The sequence below is a fragment of the Hirundo rustica genome, chromosome 4, assembly GCF_015227805.2.
Source record: "Hirundo rustica isolate bHirRus1 chromosome 4, bHirRus1.pri.v3, whole genome shotgun sequence".
Taxonomy (NCBI): Eukaryota; Metazoa; Chordata; class Aves; order Passeriformes; family Hirundinidae; genus Hirundo; species Hirundo rustica.
Genome location: NC_053453.1, coordinates 69,901,999 through 69,918,112, shown reverse-complemented (window position 1 = coordinate 69,918,112; position 16,114 = coordinate 69,901,999). Strand labels below are relative to the sequence as shown.

General features: G+C 38.4%; 1 protein-coding gene across 32 annotated transcripts in view; it reads left to right on the top strand.

Moving 5' to 3' along the window:
* Positions 1-14,838, top strand: part of C2CD5 (C2 calcium dependent domain containing 5) — a 56,499-nt gene extending 41,661 nt beyond the window's left edge. For 10 of the 32 annotated variants that reach the window (XM_040061016.2, XM_040061021.2, XM_040061012.2 and 7 more), the window contains 11 exons: positions 1,578-1,641; positions 3,439-3,500; positions 3,954-4,052; positions 4,466-4,555; positions 4,792-4,879; positions 5,925-6,011; positions 7,611-7,661; positions 8,691-8,792; positions 9,599-9,789; positions 12,606-12,752; positions 13,430-14,838. In XM_040061016.2, the coding sequence (XP_039916950.1) occupies positions 1,578-1,641; positions 3,439-3,500; positions 3,954-4,052; positions 4,466-4,555; positions 4,792-4,879; positions 5,925-6,011; positions 7,611-7,661; positions 8,691-8,792; positions 9,599-9,789; positions 12,606-12,752; positions 13,430-13,561 (1,113 nt within the window). In that variant the 3' untranslated portion in view covers positions 13,562-14,838. Of the gene's footprint in view, positions 1-1,577; positions 1,642-3,438; positions 3,501-3,953; positions 4,053-4,465; positions 4,556-4,791; positions 4,880-5,924; positions 6,012-7,610; positions 7,662-8,431; positions 8,486-8,690; positions 8,793-9,598; positions 9,790-12,605; positions 12,753-13,429 lie in introns of all 32 variants that reach the window. The other 22 variants (XM_040061029.2, XM_040061024.2, XM_040061028.2 and 19 more) reach the window with 5 other exon arrangements.
* The last annotated feature ends 1,276 nt before the right edge of the window (positions 14,839-16,114 follow it).

Sequence of the window (16,114 nt, the reverse complement as noted above, 5' to 3'; positions counted from 1 at the left end):
CTAAGTTGTGTATGATTTTTTTTCCCCTTTTGTATCAATAGAAAAAGTGAAGTATTAGATTTTGCTTTGTCTCTCTTTTTCTTTTTGCTATTTGCTTAAAGCACAGCTCTGTTTACAGACTGTCTTGGTGTTCATGAAGATGTAGCCATCTCTAGAATAATAATTAAGAGCTGTTAAGAAATGTCCTTCTGCTTGCTTCAAGCAGCAGATCACACTAATCAAAAACTTAAGATCAATTTTTGTAAACACTTGAGTTTCTGTGTTACCACGCTTTGTATGTAGCAAATAAAAAAAATTGTATTTTCTTCCTGTTTCAAAGCTCTTACAGTTGTAGTTGAACATTCAGAATTATTCGTTTCCAGACTGGATTGTATGCAGAGCATTCAAAAACTGCATGTGCCAAGAGAGCAAGTGAAAGAAGCTTTTCTGAATTTCAGCTATTGCTTTTCACAATTTAAGGACTCACAACTTCTGACAATACCTTCCAGTTCTTTCTACAGCTGCAGCTGGAAAGAACACCTAGAGATTAATAAAGGACACAGATTTCCTTTACTTCTCTATTCAGTCAAATTCAAAGACATGATTGAACATTGTCCATTTTTGAAGTCTTTAATGTTCCAACAAGTGTAAAAGAAGGGTTTAGTTTTGATCATCCTGTAGATACAGGTAGTACAAATACCACCTCAAAATACAGCCTGTAATTCCAGGCTGTAGTTTAAGGCTTTGGTAATCTTCACAGATCACCATCTTCACAGAAAATAATCTGGAAGAAAGGTTGTGGGTAGGAAGAATGAGGGAGCACTCTAACAGTTTGTTTGAAAACGGAAGTATGAAAGGAGAGTGAAAAAATAACAGGTTGGGAGAGTTTGGGATAACTAATCTAGATTTATTGTGCTTTTGCAAAAAGGTTTGAATACCTTTGTTAAAAATTGAGGATTTTTTAAGGCATTTGTAGAAAAAAAATACTTTCTTATCTGTGGAATCATTTACTACTGTCTTACTTGAGAAATTAGATATTTGGTTGATGATTAATTGGATATCAGAAACAATATTCCAGAAGATTTAGTTTAACTCCTGACTAAGCTTTCAAGAGTAAAATAATTGTTTACTGAAGCTGTGTAAGAAAAAGTAGTAAAAATTTTGTTGTGATAAGTAAGAGATGTGCTGAAAGAGGCTGAGAAGGCAGTTGGGAGAGGTAAAGATATCTGAGTTGGATTTCTTTAGTTTTTGGGTTGTTTTTGAAGAAAAAATAAAAGACAACCCATTTTACATGGAGAGTGAGAAGGAGACACATTACTTGGCAGAAAACACTTCAATACTGGAGTTAAATCATAAATAATTTCTAAAACACTTGATAAGAGAATGTTGGGAGTTAGGTAAATTTGGATCTCTTGCAGCTCAATAAGAGAGGATGAATGTAAAGGCACAGCAGAAGTATTTACAGAAGGTAGCAGAGCTGTCAGTCTGATCTAAAATGAGAGGGTTAAAGGTTGAATGGAATAAAGGTTATTTTATTTCTTTCTGAAACTTCTTACTGCCCCTGCAACATGATTCTCTCAATTATTCCCTTTTTGCAGATTGATGACACAGATGCAATGGAAGATGTCCATTCTTTACTGACAGATGTTCCACCACCTTCTGGTACAGTTACAACCATATTTTTCTAATTCATGCTGCAAAATGACAAAATATGACTAATTTTATTAAAAATAATTTTGAAAGTTCGAAGAGAACGGACAGTATTACTGTTTCTGAAGATTTTTAAACTGAATTACAAATTTGTAGGTTATTTCCAGGTTAATGACAGTAGAATGGAGAATTAATTATTGCCTGGTATCAGTTGTCTTTATGCTATTTATCATTGTATAGCAGTCATACCTTCCCCAAAAGAACTGCTGAATCTGGATGAGAGGCAGATATATTTGTCCATTTTATAAAAATTGCTCTGGACATTTGATTCATCCTTTTCCTTCCTCTTGTCATTTTGGATTCTCCTGTGTTTCTTCTGAGAAACTGATAGTTTCCTTCCTAATGACTGATAGCAGTGTTAATAATTTTGAGTCGTGTCAAGCTCAGAACTATCCTTGTAGGTATCTATTACTATCACCAAATCTTCTATTCCTCACTGATTATCCAGTTCTGCTGCAGTTGATTTTATTGCCCTAAATTAAGGCCTTGTTTTATCCTCTTCTGCATGTAAGTTACTAATGTGTTTGAAGCACAAAATCCAAAATTGGATGTCTTCTCTGTGAAAATCAAGCATTTTTGTCCCTCTTTTCCTAGTCTTACATTTACATTTCATTTGATGATGCTTCATTTTTAGTTTCTTACAAGAGACCTTGGTGAAGGAACTTTCCAAATGCTTCCTGATGTCCCAAGTAGATGGTAGCAGTCAGATGCCTTTTGTCTGTGTGCTTGTGGAGAGCTTGTGAGCAGTGGCTGTTCCTTAGGGAACTGATATCAGCTCATCTGCAATCTCATTTTTCCACGTGCTCATGAACTCCCTTTTCTGGAATAGTTGCTGTGGATCAGTCATAGAGATTCCTGTCCTAAGGAAATTAGTAGGACCAGTCACTTTAGCACCTTATTACTTGAAGATTAAAGAATGTCCTTCTCTGGTAGTGGAGTAAGTTGAGAGTTCAGTGTCAATTAGCTGTTTGATTTTTTGCCTGTTCTGTGGTTTATAAGAATCTTCCTTCTTCATTTTCTTTTTTTGTTCAGTATCTCCTTCAAGGCAAATAAGCAAGGGACTGGTTTTGTGCTGTTGTGGAGAGCTCTGCTACACTGCTGTAAAAAAGAAAAGCATGTTTTCTGCTCTCATGTTATTATTTCTGCATATCCTTTCTAAATCTTATTTGATTCTTCAACAGAATTTCTGCTTTTGATGACAGTCTATTAACATTTATACCCTCTGCGAGCTGCTACACAATTTCTTTTCTACTTCATTTTGTGCTTTTATATAGGCCCTACCAGATTGGCCTAATTTATTCTTATTTATCTGTATTTTCAGGCTTTCAGAATCGCTGATTTGCTGTTCATAACTTATTTTACTCTGCCATTTAGTCATTGAACTCCTGTTTTTAATTTGCATTCAGTCACTAGGGTAGTTCCTTTACAGCCTTTTCTGTGCTCTCTATTAAAGGTTGGCCTTTTAGCTTTTCATATCACACATTTAAAAAAAAAATTCTCATTTGTGCATAGTTTATCTAAAAGAAATAGGTGGAGCAGTTGGGGATTTGGGGTGTTGGCCCCTGCTACAAGAATTCTGTATTTATTTTTTGAATGTTGATCTCATTTCTGATGTATTATTTAATATTCAAAACCACGTGAGGGGAAAATACTTGCAAAACCTTCTCACATATGTTTCCTTTACAAGTATTTTTACATTGCAGTGTATAAAATAGATTTTTTTTTTTTTCCCAATTATTTTCTTCACAGGTTTTTACAGTTGCAACACAGAAATTATGCCTGGTATAAATAACTGGACGCCAGAAATACAAGTAAGGTTATTCAAAATCGAAACGCTTTGCTAAATTGTATTGAAATATGCTGTAGTAATTTAAATATATATTTTGAAAGATAAATTCAAAGGACATCCTTGTGAGAGGAATAAAAGTATTTTGGTGAGAACAATAAGTTATGAGAACCTGTTTCTTTGTTGGTTTTTGAAATGCTGTTATGTAACAAATAACCTAATAGAGAAATGTGAAAGTAATTACAGTAAATATGAACTTCAAGGTTTGGGCTTTTTGAAAGGTTTGGCTGAGTTTGAAGCCCCTTAAAGGGAACAGATTCTTGACTGTGTTGTTTAGCTAACATATTTTGTTACTTAGTTAACATTATGTTGATAGATTTTACATTATTTTCCTCCTTTATGAATTTGGGTTTAAGACACTGGGTGAAATATTTTGGCATGTGTTGGCAAAAACCCCCCGTGTTTGTTTCTAATTCAGATGTTCACAGCAGTTAGAGTGTCCAGATTAAGCAACATTAACCCAACAAATCAAACACTCAATAAGAACTTTAATGATCTCTGTGAGAATCTGTTGAAGGTAAGAATCTTATTTCAAATACTTCTTTAAGTGTTCAAATGGCAGCCAAGTAAAATTCAGCTGTACTGAAAATAACATGTGCCTCATAATTTTGAAAATAGACTGCAAAGTGTGTGTAATTAGTTTCTGAGTTTCTGTAAGGATAGGTTCAGCCTTTTTTAGTGTATTAGGGATTTCCAAAGCTTTTGGAATCTGAAGGAATCCTTTGACTGGCAGTATACTCTAGAAACAGAAAGACAGCTCTACAGTAGATTGCATTGTCCTGACTTTTCACACGTGTAATTCTTCCTCAAGAAAGACTTCATATCATTAGATGACTTTTACTATGAAAAGAGTTTCGATTCTTAATTCCTCTGAAATAAACCACACTTTTTTTTCCTGAGTAACACAAAATAATATCCTGTCTTCAACAGAGTTTGTATTTTAAACTCCGGTCTATGGTTCCCTGCTGTCTTTGCCATGTAAACTTTACAGTTGCTCTGCCAGAGGATGAATTGGTTCAGGTAAGTGAATTTAACTTTTAACTTCCAGCACATAGGCATGGCCCAAGTTAACATTTGCTGCTCGGGGTAAACTGGGCTAGGATTTGATTTACTGCTGTGTCTGGTGAATTCTTAGATTTTTTTTTTTTTTTTCCCCTATTAAGTTTCCATGCAAAGAACTGCTTGTTTGCAAAATTATTTCTCATTTTGTACAAGAGATCGACTTACCTAATATGCCAAATATTTCTGATTTGCAGATTGCAGTCACAGCTGTTGCCATTACGTACGACAAAAACCAAGCACTACAAGCCAACAAAGCACCTACAGAAAAATCACAGCAAAGAGGTAAATATTGTGAAGCATCTTTCCTTTTTTATCCCTGGTGCCTAATGAGTCTGGATTTTTATTTCAGTTACATAGACAGATCACAGACCACAGAATATTCTGAGTTGAAAGGGACAGGGATCATCAAGTTCAAATATACATATTTTTCAAGGAGGTTCTTTCAACACATAGAGATTTTTTAGAGTTTATGTACTTGACTTCTAGTAGGATGACTTGCTTATCAACTATTAGGTATTTTTTTACATAATCAACAAAATTATAGTACTTTCTTATTCTATGATACTACTTTGATTATTTTTCTCTAAAAATAATCTCTGTTGGTGTAACAGCTGATGACATTTCTGTTGTATTTTGGAACATGTGGTGTAAATCATCACAGAATACTTGTTTTTAGAAGTAGAAATTTTGTCCATACTTTAAGAAGGAGGAAAATAAATTATTTGTGATCCTTTTAAAGAAACCCAACCTTCTGAAAATCCTTAAGCAGGTCAGTAATAGTTTTGGAGCTCACTGAAGCACATGGAGGGAATGGAAGAGACTACTGTGATGTGCTTATGTCACCTTGTTAATGAAGAACCACCTTATGCTAAAAGTGTATGTGTGCACTCTGGAAGTGGGAATTCAGACAGAACTCTGAGGATACTCAGTTCTTCAGAATGGAATTAGTAGAGCAGAATCATATGTTTCTAAAACATTAGTTATAGCTGACTTCCTCAGCAGTAACAGTTTTCTTTCACATGAAATAAGTGCTAATTTTTATTGTAACAGCTGACTTAGATCCAGCTGGAGAATCAAAATTAAAAAGCATGAATGGACTTCATTTTTTCCTGAAAGCTTCAAATCCTTTCCAGTGGAGCTCAAGTTCTGTTCAGTGTTGCAGCTGGATTTGTTGTCACACACCTGTTTCTGCAGAACTGCATCACTTCATGCACATGCTGAAAATACCTGTTCGAGTCAGACCTGACTAAATTGACTCTGCTTGTCATTACTGATAAATCTTATTTTGGGGGTTAATTATCATTTGGCCATGTTTTCTTTGTTGAAGCATCTACAGACAATGAAGAACAGCTACAATTTCCCCTGGAACTTTGCTCTGATCCCCTTTCTGCTCAACCATTCTCTCCAGCTAAAGGTCAGTTAAGGGGAAGAATGTTAAACCGTTGTTTTTTATGGATTCTGACTTCTGCTCTTTCATAGCTCTAGAGGCTTTAAAATATCTGTGCCTTCACAGTCTTGAAATGTGCTTTGCTGCCTAAGCATCATGGGTTTATTTACTCCAGCTGTCGGACTTTTTGAGAGTCACAGAAGATGCCTTGGCTGATCATTCTGTCCATATTTCCTGTCTTTGCATTTAGAATATTGAAGATGCTGCAAACCACCGTGTGTTGGAAGTCATTTGACATAACTATTAATTACCTAATAATTAGGCTTGTGGCATACTATAAATGGCCCATATAAAGTACCTCCATTTTTTCTCAGCCTCAATATATAATTAATCTTATTGTTTTCAGGATGGGAAGTACTTTATCTACCAAATACTGTAGATTATAGTAAATAATCTGCACATTGCAGCCCACTGTAGGTGTTAAACAGCTGATTTATTTTACCTGAGATAGAGCTGCATTTCAAGAATGGTTGTCACAGTTCTTCTATGACTGCATTAAAAATGCAGTTCATTGAAATCAGCTGTCTTTAATTCCTTCTCCCCTGTTGGATTATCTACCAAAATGGTTATTGAGAGGAAATTAAATATCTGGAAATTACTGTAAATGTTTGAGCTCCCTTTTTTGCCTGTTACATCAGTTGTGTAAAGAAGGGTGCCTGCCACACTTACTTGTATTTTCACAGGCCAGATAAATTTGAGCAAAAAGATTCTTACTGATTTTTACTTTTTTAATGCTTAACTTTTAATTTGCTGCATTTTTTATTTTCAAAAAAGAGAAGCTTTGCAGAAATTTCTGCTGGTGTCTCTCATTACTGGACTGTGCTCCCTATGTGCTGGGCACTGACAAGTGGAGGGCAGCCTGTTCCCTTGTACCCCTTTTCCTGATGTTCTCCACATTCCATATTGTGCTGTAAACAGAGCAGTTCAGCCAGAAAATCATTCCATCTGTCATTTCTTCACAACTTCCATTGCAGTTACATTTACTTAACAGGTTATTTAATCTATTTTTACTTTTCTCCAGGACTGTTGTTTTAAAACCATTGGTTTACAATCTTATACAGTAGTGACCTTCAATAAATAAACATATTAAAATTGCAAGGTAGAGTTAGTAAAGTGAATTATTTATACTAACTCCGTTATCAAAGTACACCCTATATAGAGGATGGGGTTTTTTTCATACTTGACTCTAAAATCTTTTGTAAGGGTCATGGAATCGTGGAGTAGTTTGTGTTGGAAGAGACCTTAAAAATCGTCTCGTTCCAACCCCCTGCCCTAGGCAGGGGCACTTTCCAATATTCCAGGTTGCTCTGAGCCCCATCCAGGTTGACCTGGAACACTTCCAGGGATGGGACATCCTGTGCCAGAGCCTCACCTCCCTCACAGGGAAGAATTCCTTCTTAATATCCAATCCAAACCTACTCCGTGTCGGTTTGCAGCCATTCCCCCTTGTCCTGTCACTCCAGGCCCCTGTGAACTGTCACTCCCATCTTTCTTGGAAGCTGTTGTCCTGTATTACCTGACACTGCTTAATAGATTATCTGAATGGAATTCTTTTTGTTTTGTTAGAAGTCCTGGAGGGTGCAAGTTCCCACTCAGGTATTCCTGCTGCTCAGAGAGGTGAGTTTCCTTAATTTAGCCATCTGCCAGAACAGAATGAGCATTCTTGGGGTATTGGTATACTCTTTTTGGATGTGTCTTAATCCAGGAAGTGTTTACTACTTAACTGAGAATGCATGCTCTGGTGTGGCTTAATGATATCCTAATATTTTGATGTAAGTTTTCATTTTAAAAGTTAGATTTGTTAATGATAACAGCCTCTCTGTCAGGTACGCTGGTATAACTTTATCTGACAGAAAATGAGTCCCTGGGAAGAGAGCTGTTTTGCCTGTGTTAATTTGAAGTTAGCATGTGTTCCTCCCGTTTCTTCAAGATAATGAAGAAACGGTGTTTGCAACCCCTTCCCCTTTTTTTTAAAGATATGCAAACACCCCTGCAACTAATCCCAAAAGTCATAGCAGAAACAACTCTTACTTCTTATTGTAATGATAATGGGAGGGGTGTTGGAGGGAGGGTGCTGGGGCGAGGAAGACTGTTCTGTAAGGAGGATTAATTTGTATTTAAAACAGAGGTGTTGTTTCAGTTTGTGACTCTTACCCTCATCACCAAAGCTATTTTTTTTTTCAGTCTGTAGGTTAGTTATTGATAAAGACAGTTTGGAAGTTTAAATCCTGATCAGCAGCTCTTTGTAAGGAAAAAAAAAAAAAAAAGAATTAAAATTAAAAAAGGCTTAAATAAAGTTTAAAAAGTCATAATTTAAAACCTAAATTGAGATAAAAAAAATTAATCTAGCATAAGTCCTTAATGACTGTATTTGCATGTTTTTTCAGTGCTGAAGTCCCACTCAGGCAGTTGGTTCAGAGCTGGGACATCACCAGAAATCGGTACTTTGGTTTGGACAAGTCCAAACCTATCCTGTAACTTTTCCTTTTAAACAGACCTGCAAACGGATGGTTGTTCTCTCTCAGACACCAATCATTGCTTCCTCAAGAAGGAGCATTGAGATGAGCAAGAGACATCATCCATATATTTTTTTTTCTGTTTTTGTTTTTGTTTTTTTTTCTTTTGTTTTTCTGTCTGTGTTTCCAGCAACGTCAGTTGATTACAGTTCCTTTGCAGACAGATGCAACAGCTGGATAGAGCTCATTAAACTGAAAGCTCAGACCATAAGGCGCGGATCAATTAAGACAAGTAGGCGGCTGTTTCTACCACGTTCTGATAATCTGAGACATATCTCTGATTTCCCAGTGGTGACTTAGTGCTGAGTGCCCTCCAGATCACATGTAGAATGAATTCCTGAGTGTGAAAACTGCTGACATTGTTCTGTAACCTCGCGTAGGGTCGATGAACCAGCAGCGTAAAAAGCAAAAGGAAAGTCTTGCTGTAATTAGTTCTCCGTACGTGTGTACGCCTACTAATTGTATAACATCCACTGCATGGATGTAGGTGTATGTATGATCTTGGAAAATTGGGGGTGAGAAACAGGAAGCAATCACCAAGGGGACAATCAAGGCAGTGGTCACTAAATTAGCAAGTGGTGAGTTGGTTTTCAGTAGTTCTTTGGCCACAGGTCTGACTATCTTGCTTAAATTAGCAGAGATTAATACCTGTTTTAATGGGAAATGCTGCACTGGGGAAACACAACAACTTTCACACTTCCTATAATTTGTTCTTCCAGCAGAATACGTGTTTCCAAATGTTGGCACTTTTTTCCTTTACCTTCACATTATAACTGATGTTTGTATGTGCAGCTGCTCGCCTCAATGTTTTCCTTTTGCAGGAATGCCACTCTTTCAAATAAATGCCATTTCAGCTTCTTGTCTCCTTTTGCATGCTTTGCATGATGATTCCCTTTCTCACGTATATGGCTGAGCATCACAGGCAGCTGAATGTTGTCACCAAGCTATTTGGAAAACCATAAGGAAGAGGGTTTGTGTTTTGAGGGAGGGCGATGGATCTTGATAGTTATTTTCTCCTGTTTTTTCCCCGTTTTTCAGCTACTTCCCTTGAAAAAGCAAGTCCGTTGGCTGAGGGATACTTACGGCACCGTTCTGTCCCGTCATGCACCAATTCCACTGTCTCAGTTGTTAAGATGACGCCTCTTTCCTTTCTCCCTGGGGCGAAAATAACCAAATATCTTGGGATAATCAACATGTTTTTTATCCGAGAAACCACTTCTTTGCGCGAGGTGAGCTGCGTGGCAGGGATTCCTTTTATGTCAGGTAGTCATTTTTTTGTTAATTGTAAGAATCAGAGGTTTGTCGAGGTGTGGCACAGCCATGGAACAGAATTTGTGTCACTTGTGGGGAGGTGCAGAGTGCAGAGCAAGTTCCATTGTGCTGCTCTTGTCGTGGAGCACACGAAGCTGTGTTGGTGTTTGGCACTGATAGGAAGGGGTTAGTTAACAACTGCCATTGCTATTGAATTGGATAGAACACTAAACCAGGGAGTTCTTAAACAGATCCATGTGGAAAAAATGTGTCTGTGACCAACAGTGGTAGAAGTTGGGATCATTTGAACCCAAATTAAGTGCTAAAGAAAAAAGTAAGTCATCTGTTCTTCTCTCGTTTAGCCAGCTCAGTGATGAACTTTCACGGTATTTAGATTTTAAAATTCTTTGGTTAATATAACATTGCCTATATCATAGATGATGTTATGCTAATTTCTGACATTACGTTCTGTGCATTTTCTGTAACAAAACTTCTTGTGATGAGCATCCAAAACTACACCATGAGTCCTTGACCACACAACCAGCTTAGAGGTGATGTGCAAACCCTCATCTCTAGTCTGCATTGGGAAAACAAATAATCCTCTGAGCATGTCAAAATGCAAGCCATCTTCCTTATAATTTTCCTGTCCTTTTGGGAAGTAGCTCTGTCTTTGCTTTTGGCCACAGAAGTAGAGTGTACCTCTTGCCTGGTTTGTCAGTGCTGAAGAGTTTGCTGGTTTTTCCTAATTACACGTTGCTAAAATTACAGAGCAGATGTTAATAAAAATGATCAGGCTTCCTGAAAATGGGCTGTGAGCTCTCTAGGGAACCTTGGATCAGACAAACATTTTGTTTGCATCTTGCAAGTTACTTTTAACTTTCCCTTTTCACTTGAGAAATCCACGTGGGAAAAGGACAGTGTTTTCAAAAGGATGTCAGAGCAGGGCAATGGTTACAGGACATTCCTGTACCAAGTGCAGATTCTGTAGGTCCAAGTTCAATAGCTGATAAGCTTTGGTATCTGCTCCGGTCACTTAAGTGTTGGTTCAGCTCCTTCATGAAGCTGGAGTGTTGCACAGTCCCTGGGATGCTGTCACTGTGCTCTTTCCAGCACCTGGGGGAGCTAATTTCAATTATTTCAGCTACATAGGCTGAGTCACAAACTGCTCTTACTACAGGATTGCCTTGAGTTAAAATGAAGTCAGAACAGAGCAGTCATTATATCCAACTCCAGCAATGTGGTTCAGGTCCTGCAGGAAAGTAGTGACCAGCATTTTTGTTTGAATTGCTTTATGTTTTGCTTGTGGTAGTGCTGAAGTATATACCAGAATAAAAAAAAAAAAAAAATAATGATAATTTCAAGTCAGATTAATCCATTGTTCTTAGGCTTTGTTAGGCTTTGCTGTTTACAGGGGGGGTGTTCACAATAGTTTTGTTACCTGTGTCATCCAATTTTGTATTAGGTTTATAATACACTTCTTTTCTCCATCAGTTGCTGCACCTTTAAAAGACTTGGTCAAAATCAGAATTCCATGAGAATTATGAACTTGTATTGCATTTTGATTTCTTGCTGCAGTTGACTTCATTCCGGCCTTATGCTGGGTTTGATAAAATTATACCTGTCCTTTTTCTTTGTAAATTTTCATCCAAGACATATTTATTAATGCCTTTATGAGTCTGTTCAGAGGACATTATACTTCTAGGAATGAGCACAGCCCTTAGAAATTCACTTTAGTTCAATCTCTTCTTCTGCCTGCCTCTTCCATTGTTTCCAGTGGCACACACACACACAGAGTCATGTGGGAAGTCCAGTGGTCTTGCCTTTCACTTGAATTTTGAAATCTTGCATGTATTTTGAACCAGCAGTGAGCTCTTGTTTTGGTCAGTTTCTTTTCTCAGCATTTTCTGTGGATTTTTATTTCTCTGGTTGCTTGCCTGGTTTGTGTGCAGTAGATTTTTCCCCACAATGGAGTTGCTCACATTCTTTCATAAGGATTTTCTAGGAAAATCCATACTTGGTTGTTTTTCTTCTCCTTTGACATCAGTTTAAATTCTTCATTTTCACACCAAAGAAGTAAAAATGCCCCACAAGCACCATCAAGTCAAAAAAAAAAATGAAATGAGATGGCTAGAAGATCCTTTGTGCTTCAAGGGGAAAATAAAAAAAATTAAATAGCCTGGATAGCTCAAGTCTCTGCTCTATGCCGTGCTTATTTTTTATTTTGAGGGATCATTTCTTTAGTGAGTGTTGAGAACTAATGACAGTCATGAACATCCAGGAAGCTGCAGTGATCAAAAGTAATGGTCACTCCTTACTGGGAACTTCCAAGAATTTCATAGACCCACAGAATGGTTTGGATTGGAGGGGACCTTAAAGATCCTCTTGTTCCACCCCTCTGCCATTGTCAGGGACACCTTCCACTGTCCTAGAGTGTTCCAAGCCCCGTCCAGCCTGGCCTTGGGCACTTCCAGGGATCCAGGGGCAGCCACAGCTGCTCTGGGCACCCTGTGCCAGGGCCTGCCCACCCTCACAGGGAACAATTCCTGCCCAGTATCCAATCTATACCTGTCAGTTTGAAGCTATTCCATCTTGTGCTGTCACTCCAGGCCCCTGTAAATGGTCTCTTCTCCATCTGATTTGTAACTGTGACCCATTAAATAGTGAATGGCTTTTCAGTTCTCCACACCATTTAGTATTCACTAAATTATTCAGCTGATAAATGTGTAAGAGAAGTAGTCAGCATCTTGTAGTTAGACCTAATATAATGTGTAATGTATATTTATTTCCATTCTAGGAGGGTGGTGTCAGTGGTTTCCTCCACGCTTTTATTGCTGAAGTGTTTGCCATGGTGAGAGCTCATGTTGCAGCTCTGGGAGGGAATGCAGTTGTGTCATACATAATGAAGCAGTGTGTTTTCATGGAGAACCCAAACAAAAATCAGGTACATTAGGATGTGAAATAATAAGTGCTGTTGTGGTTAGTATGATACAAACATGCATTTTATGTCTTTAAAAGCCAGCAGTGATATAGAGCTGTATCTGCATGACATTTCTTGGTATCTTGGGATAATGTTTGAAGAATCCAGGAGTGTTCTTCTATTACACAAAATTATGAGGATGTTTCATAAATACCCAGATGGATAAAAGAACCAAGCTTGCTAGAAGGAAGTAAATTACAGGAAACAGTTGCACAGTAGTGCAGAACTGACTTGATATTTCTGATGTTGCAGTGTAGGATTTCCATCCTAACTCCATGTAAAAATACCTGGAGTTGCTGATGTAGAATTCTCCATTTTGTACGTAAAGGGACAAACCTTAATTCGTAACGACAATAACAGAATATTCAGTAAATTAAATATGTTCAAAACAGTAATGAAAGCAGTATCCAGATATTTCATCTGTGGTGGTCTTCCAAGAATCCATCTGCGTGTTTGGTAGCACACAAGTGAGAGGATGGAAAAGAAAATGTGGCACAGGTTGCCTCACCAATAAATTCAAGTATTTTATCCTTCTCTCGATCTCTGTTGATTTTTCTGTGTAGTTATATTTAGCAGATATAAGTAAACATAAAATGCGTTATTGTTTCATATTTAGTGACTGGCTATTGTCTTTTTTCCAGGCTCAGTGTTTGATAAATGTCAGTGGTGATGCCGTCATCTTTGTCCGTGAATCTGAGCTGGAAATGCTGCCTGTGCAGCCTTCTACAGCTGCTCCTCAGCCCACAAGTTCTGCAGGAGACGTCACAACATGAAGGCAGAACAAATGAAGTAGTCTCTGCTAAATATAAAGATTATTTAAAATGTGGGAATGTGTTTAGGTTTGCATCTTCAAAGTCAGTATCTCTCCATGACATTCACAGCCAAAATCCAAGACAATCACTCTTTTTTTGTGGTCATAGAACTTTAGGGAAGTCAGAGCAGTGAATTGGCAGGTGTGCTCTGGTTCTTCTGTGAAACCAGGCAGCAGGTGAAGCACTGATAGGAGAACACGGATTAGAATAGCAGGCATCACATGGAACTCTGGAAGGAAGGAAAAATTCTGTTATATTTTTGAGCTGTTCAGTGGGACCGTCATAAGTTGTCATTCAGAACCATTTCTGAGTTTGAGTATTGTTTGGGATGATTCTCAGCTCAGGGTGGGCGGGAGGTGCCTGAGAAGTCTGTGTTGGAAACCTTTGATGGAGAAGGGAGAGATTTGTGTGCAGGCCAAAAGACCATGGACTGGACTCAAAAATTCCTTCACATCATAGAGTGTGAAGAGGAAAAAGCAGAACCAAAAAGTTACAGTTCAAATTTCTGCACATTAGAAGTATTTTTTCTTGTTTTTTTGTTTTTATGTTTGGGGGCTGCGGGGTGCTGTTTGTTTTTTTTAATTGTTTTTTAAAAGCTGCCAGACTACAATGCTGTGATCCTGGACATCCCTGACAAAAACAACCCAGAACGCAACAAAAAGTTCCAGGGTGTGTCTGGTGCTATTACAAGATGCTCACTTCAGTATTGACAAAGCAGGTCTTTTTGTTATTTGAGACTTGGTGAAAGAATTGTCCTGAGGTTCATTTTCTTAAGGCTGTTTCAAGGATGGCAGTAACAGTCCCCCAAAAATCAGATGTGCAGAGGTTATTCTGCAGCCTCCTTCCTGTTTAAATGCCTGGCTAATTGGAGATCAATGTGTGTGTGTGACACTGCTTCCTGCAGGTTGCTTTTGTGTTTTTTGTTCTTTTCCAGTGCTGTAGCTGGGAAATAAGGTACTGCAAAGACAGGAAAATTGTCATTTCCAGTAAAAGTCTGAAAGGTGGTGAGTCTCTATTTAAAATAAACAAAACACCACCAAAACCCCTTTGATTTGAAGATGCATTCCTGCTTCATTCTGACAATACTGTACATGGAACTTGAACAAAGATGTAAACTTGAATGTAAATATTCTGTTTAGTGTTGAAATCAAGCAATGGCATGATTATTTGTTAAAATTAATTATTTCATTGTAAATGAGCATGAAAATTATTCTTGCACAATAAATCTCTTTATAAAATTCACTGTCTTAATCTATGTGCATCAGGTAAATGTGTAAGCTGGATGTTCTAAAGATGTCCCACCCCATTCTCCTCAGAGGAATATTTTTTGTATAGCATGTTACAACCTCATCTATCCTGGGCTGAACTTTTTATCCTGGGCTGCATCCACAGCCCCGTGGGCAGCAGGGGAAGAGGGGATTCTGCTCCTCTGCCCCACTCTGGTGAGATTCCACCTGCAGAGCTGCATCCAACCCCGGGATTCCAGCACAGGAAGGACAGGGAGCTGCTGGAGCCAGTCCAGAGGAGGCACCGAGATGATCAGAGGGATGGAGCAGCTCTGCTGGGAGAAAAGGCTGAGAGAATTGGGATTCCTCAGCCTGGAGGAGTGACCTCATGGTGGCCTTCCTGTGCCCAAAGAGAGCCTACAGGAATGAGGAAGAGAGGTGATTTCCAAGGGCCTGGAGTGACAGGCTAAGGGGAATGGATTCAAACTGACAGAGAGGAGGTTTAGATTGGATACTAGGGAGAAATTCTTCCCTGTGAGGGTGGTGAGGCCCTGGCACAGGGTGCCCAGAGGAGCTGTGGGTGCCCCTGGATCCCTGAAAGTGCCCAAGGCCAGGTTGGGTGGAACTCTGAGCAACCTGAGATAGTGAAAGGTGTCCCTGCCCATGGTGGGGTGGAACTGGAATGATGTTAAAGGTCTCTTCCAGCCCAAGCCATTCTGTGATTCTGTCAGATCTATTTGTGCTGTGGGAATTCCTACCTAAAGATGTAAAGATGTGCATCTGATTTCACAGGGTTTTAACTGTTGAAAAATTAGGTCCCAGCAAGTCAAGAGGCACAACTGGATGGCTTGCAGAGAAACAAGGGCAGAACCTGCTGCTCCTGAAAACCAGGTTACAGAATTGGAGACATTGGAAATCAAACTCTGGTCTGACACAGAGGCAACACAGAAGCCACAGCAAGTTGCTGATATCACGGTAATTATGTTATTTTTTAAATATTTAAACTTATATTTGGCTTAATTTCTATCCTATGAGAAAATTGAGTTAAGTGAATTGGTTAGGGCACTGCTGTACAGTGCTCAAGTGCTCCTAAATTAAAAATCAGGGGAAAGAAAGTCTTAACAGCCACACTGAAAATCAACTTAAACTCTAAAAAGCTCCCCCTTTTTTTTTTCCACATTGTGACAAATGTTTCAGTTCCCAGTTAAATTAGGTAACACACTTGGTAGAAGCTGGTCTAAAAGATCCTTTCCTTATTAGAAGTGATGATGGGTAGTTAGCTGAGAAA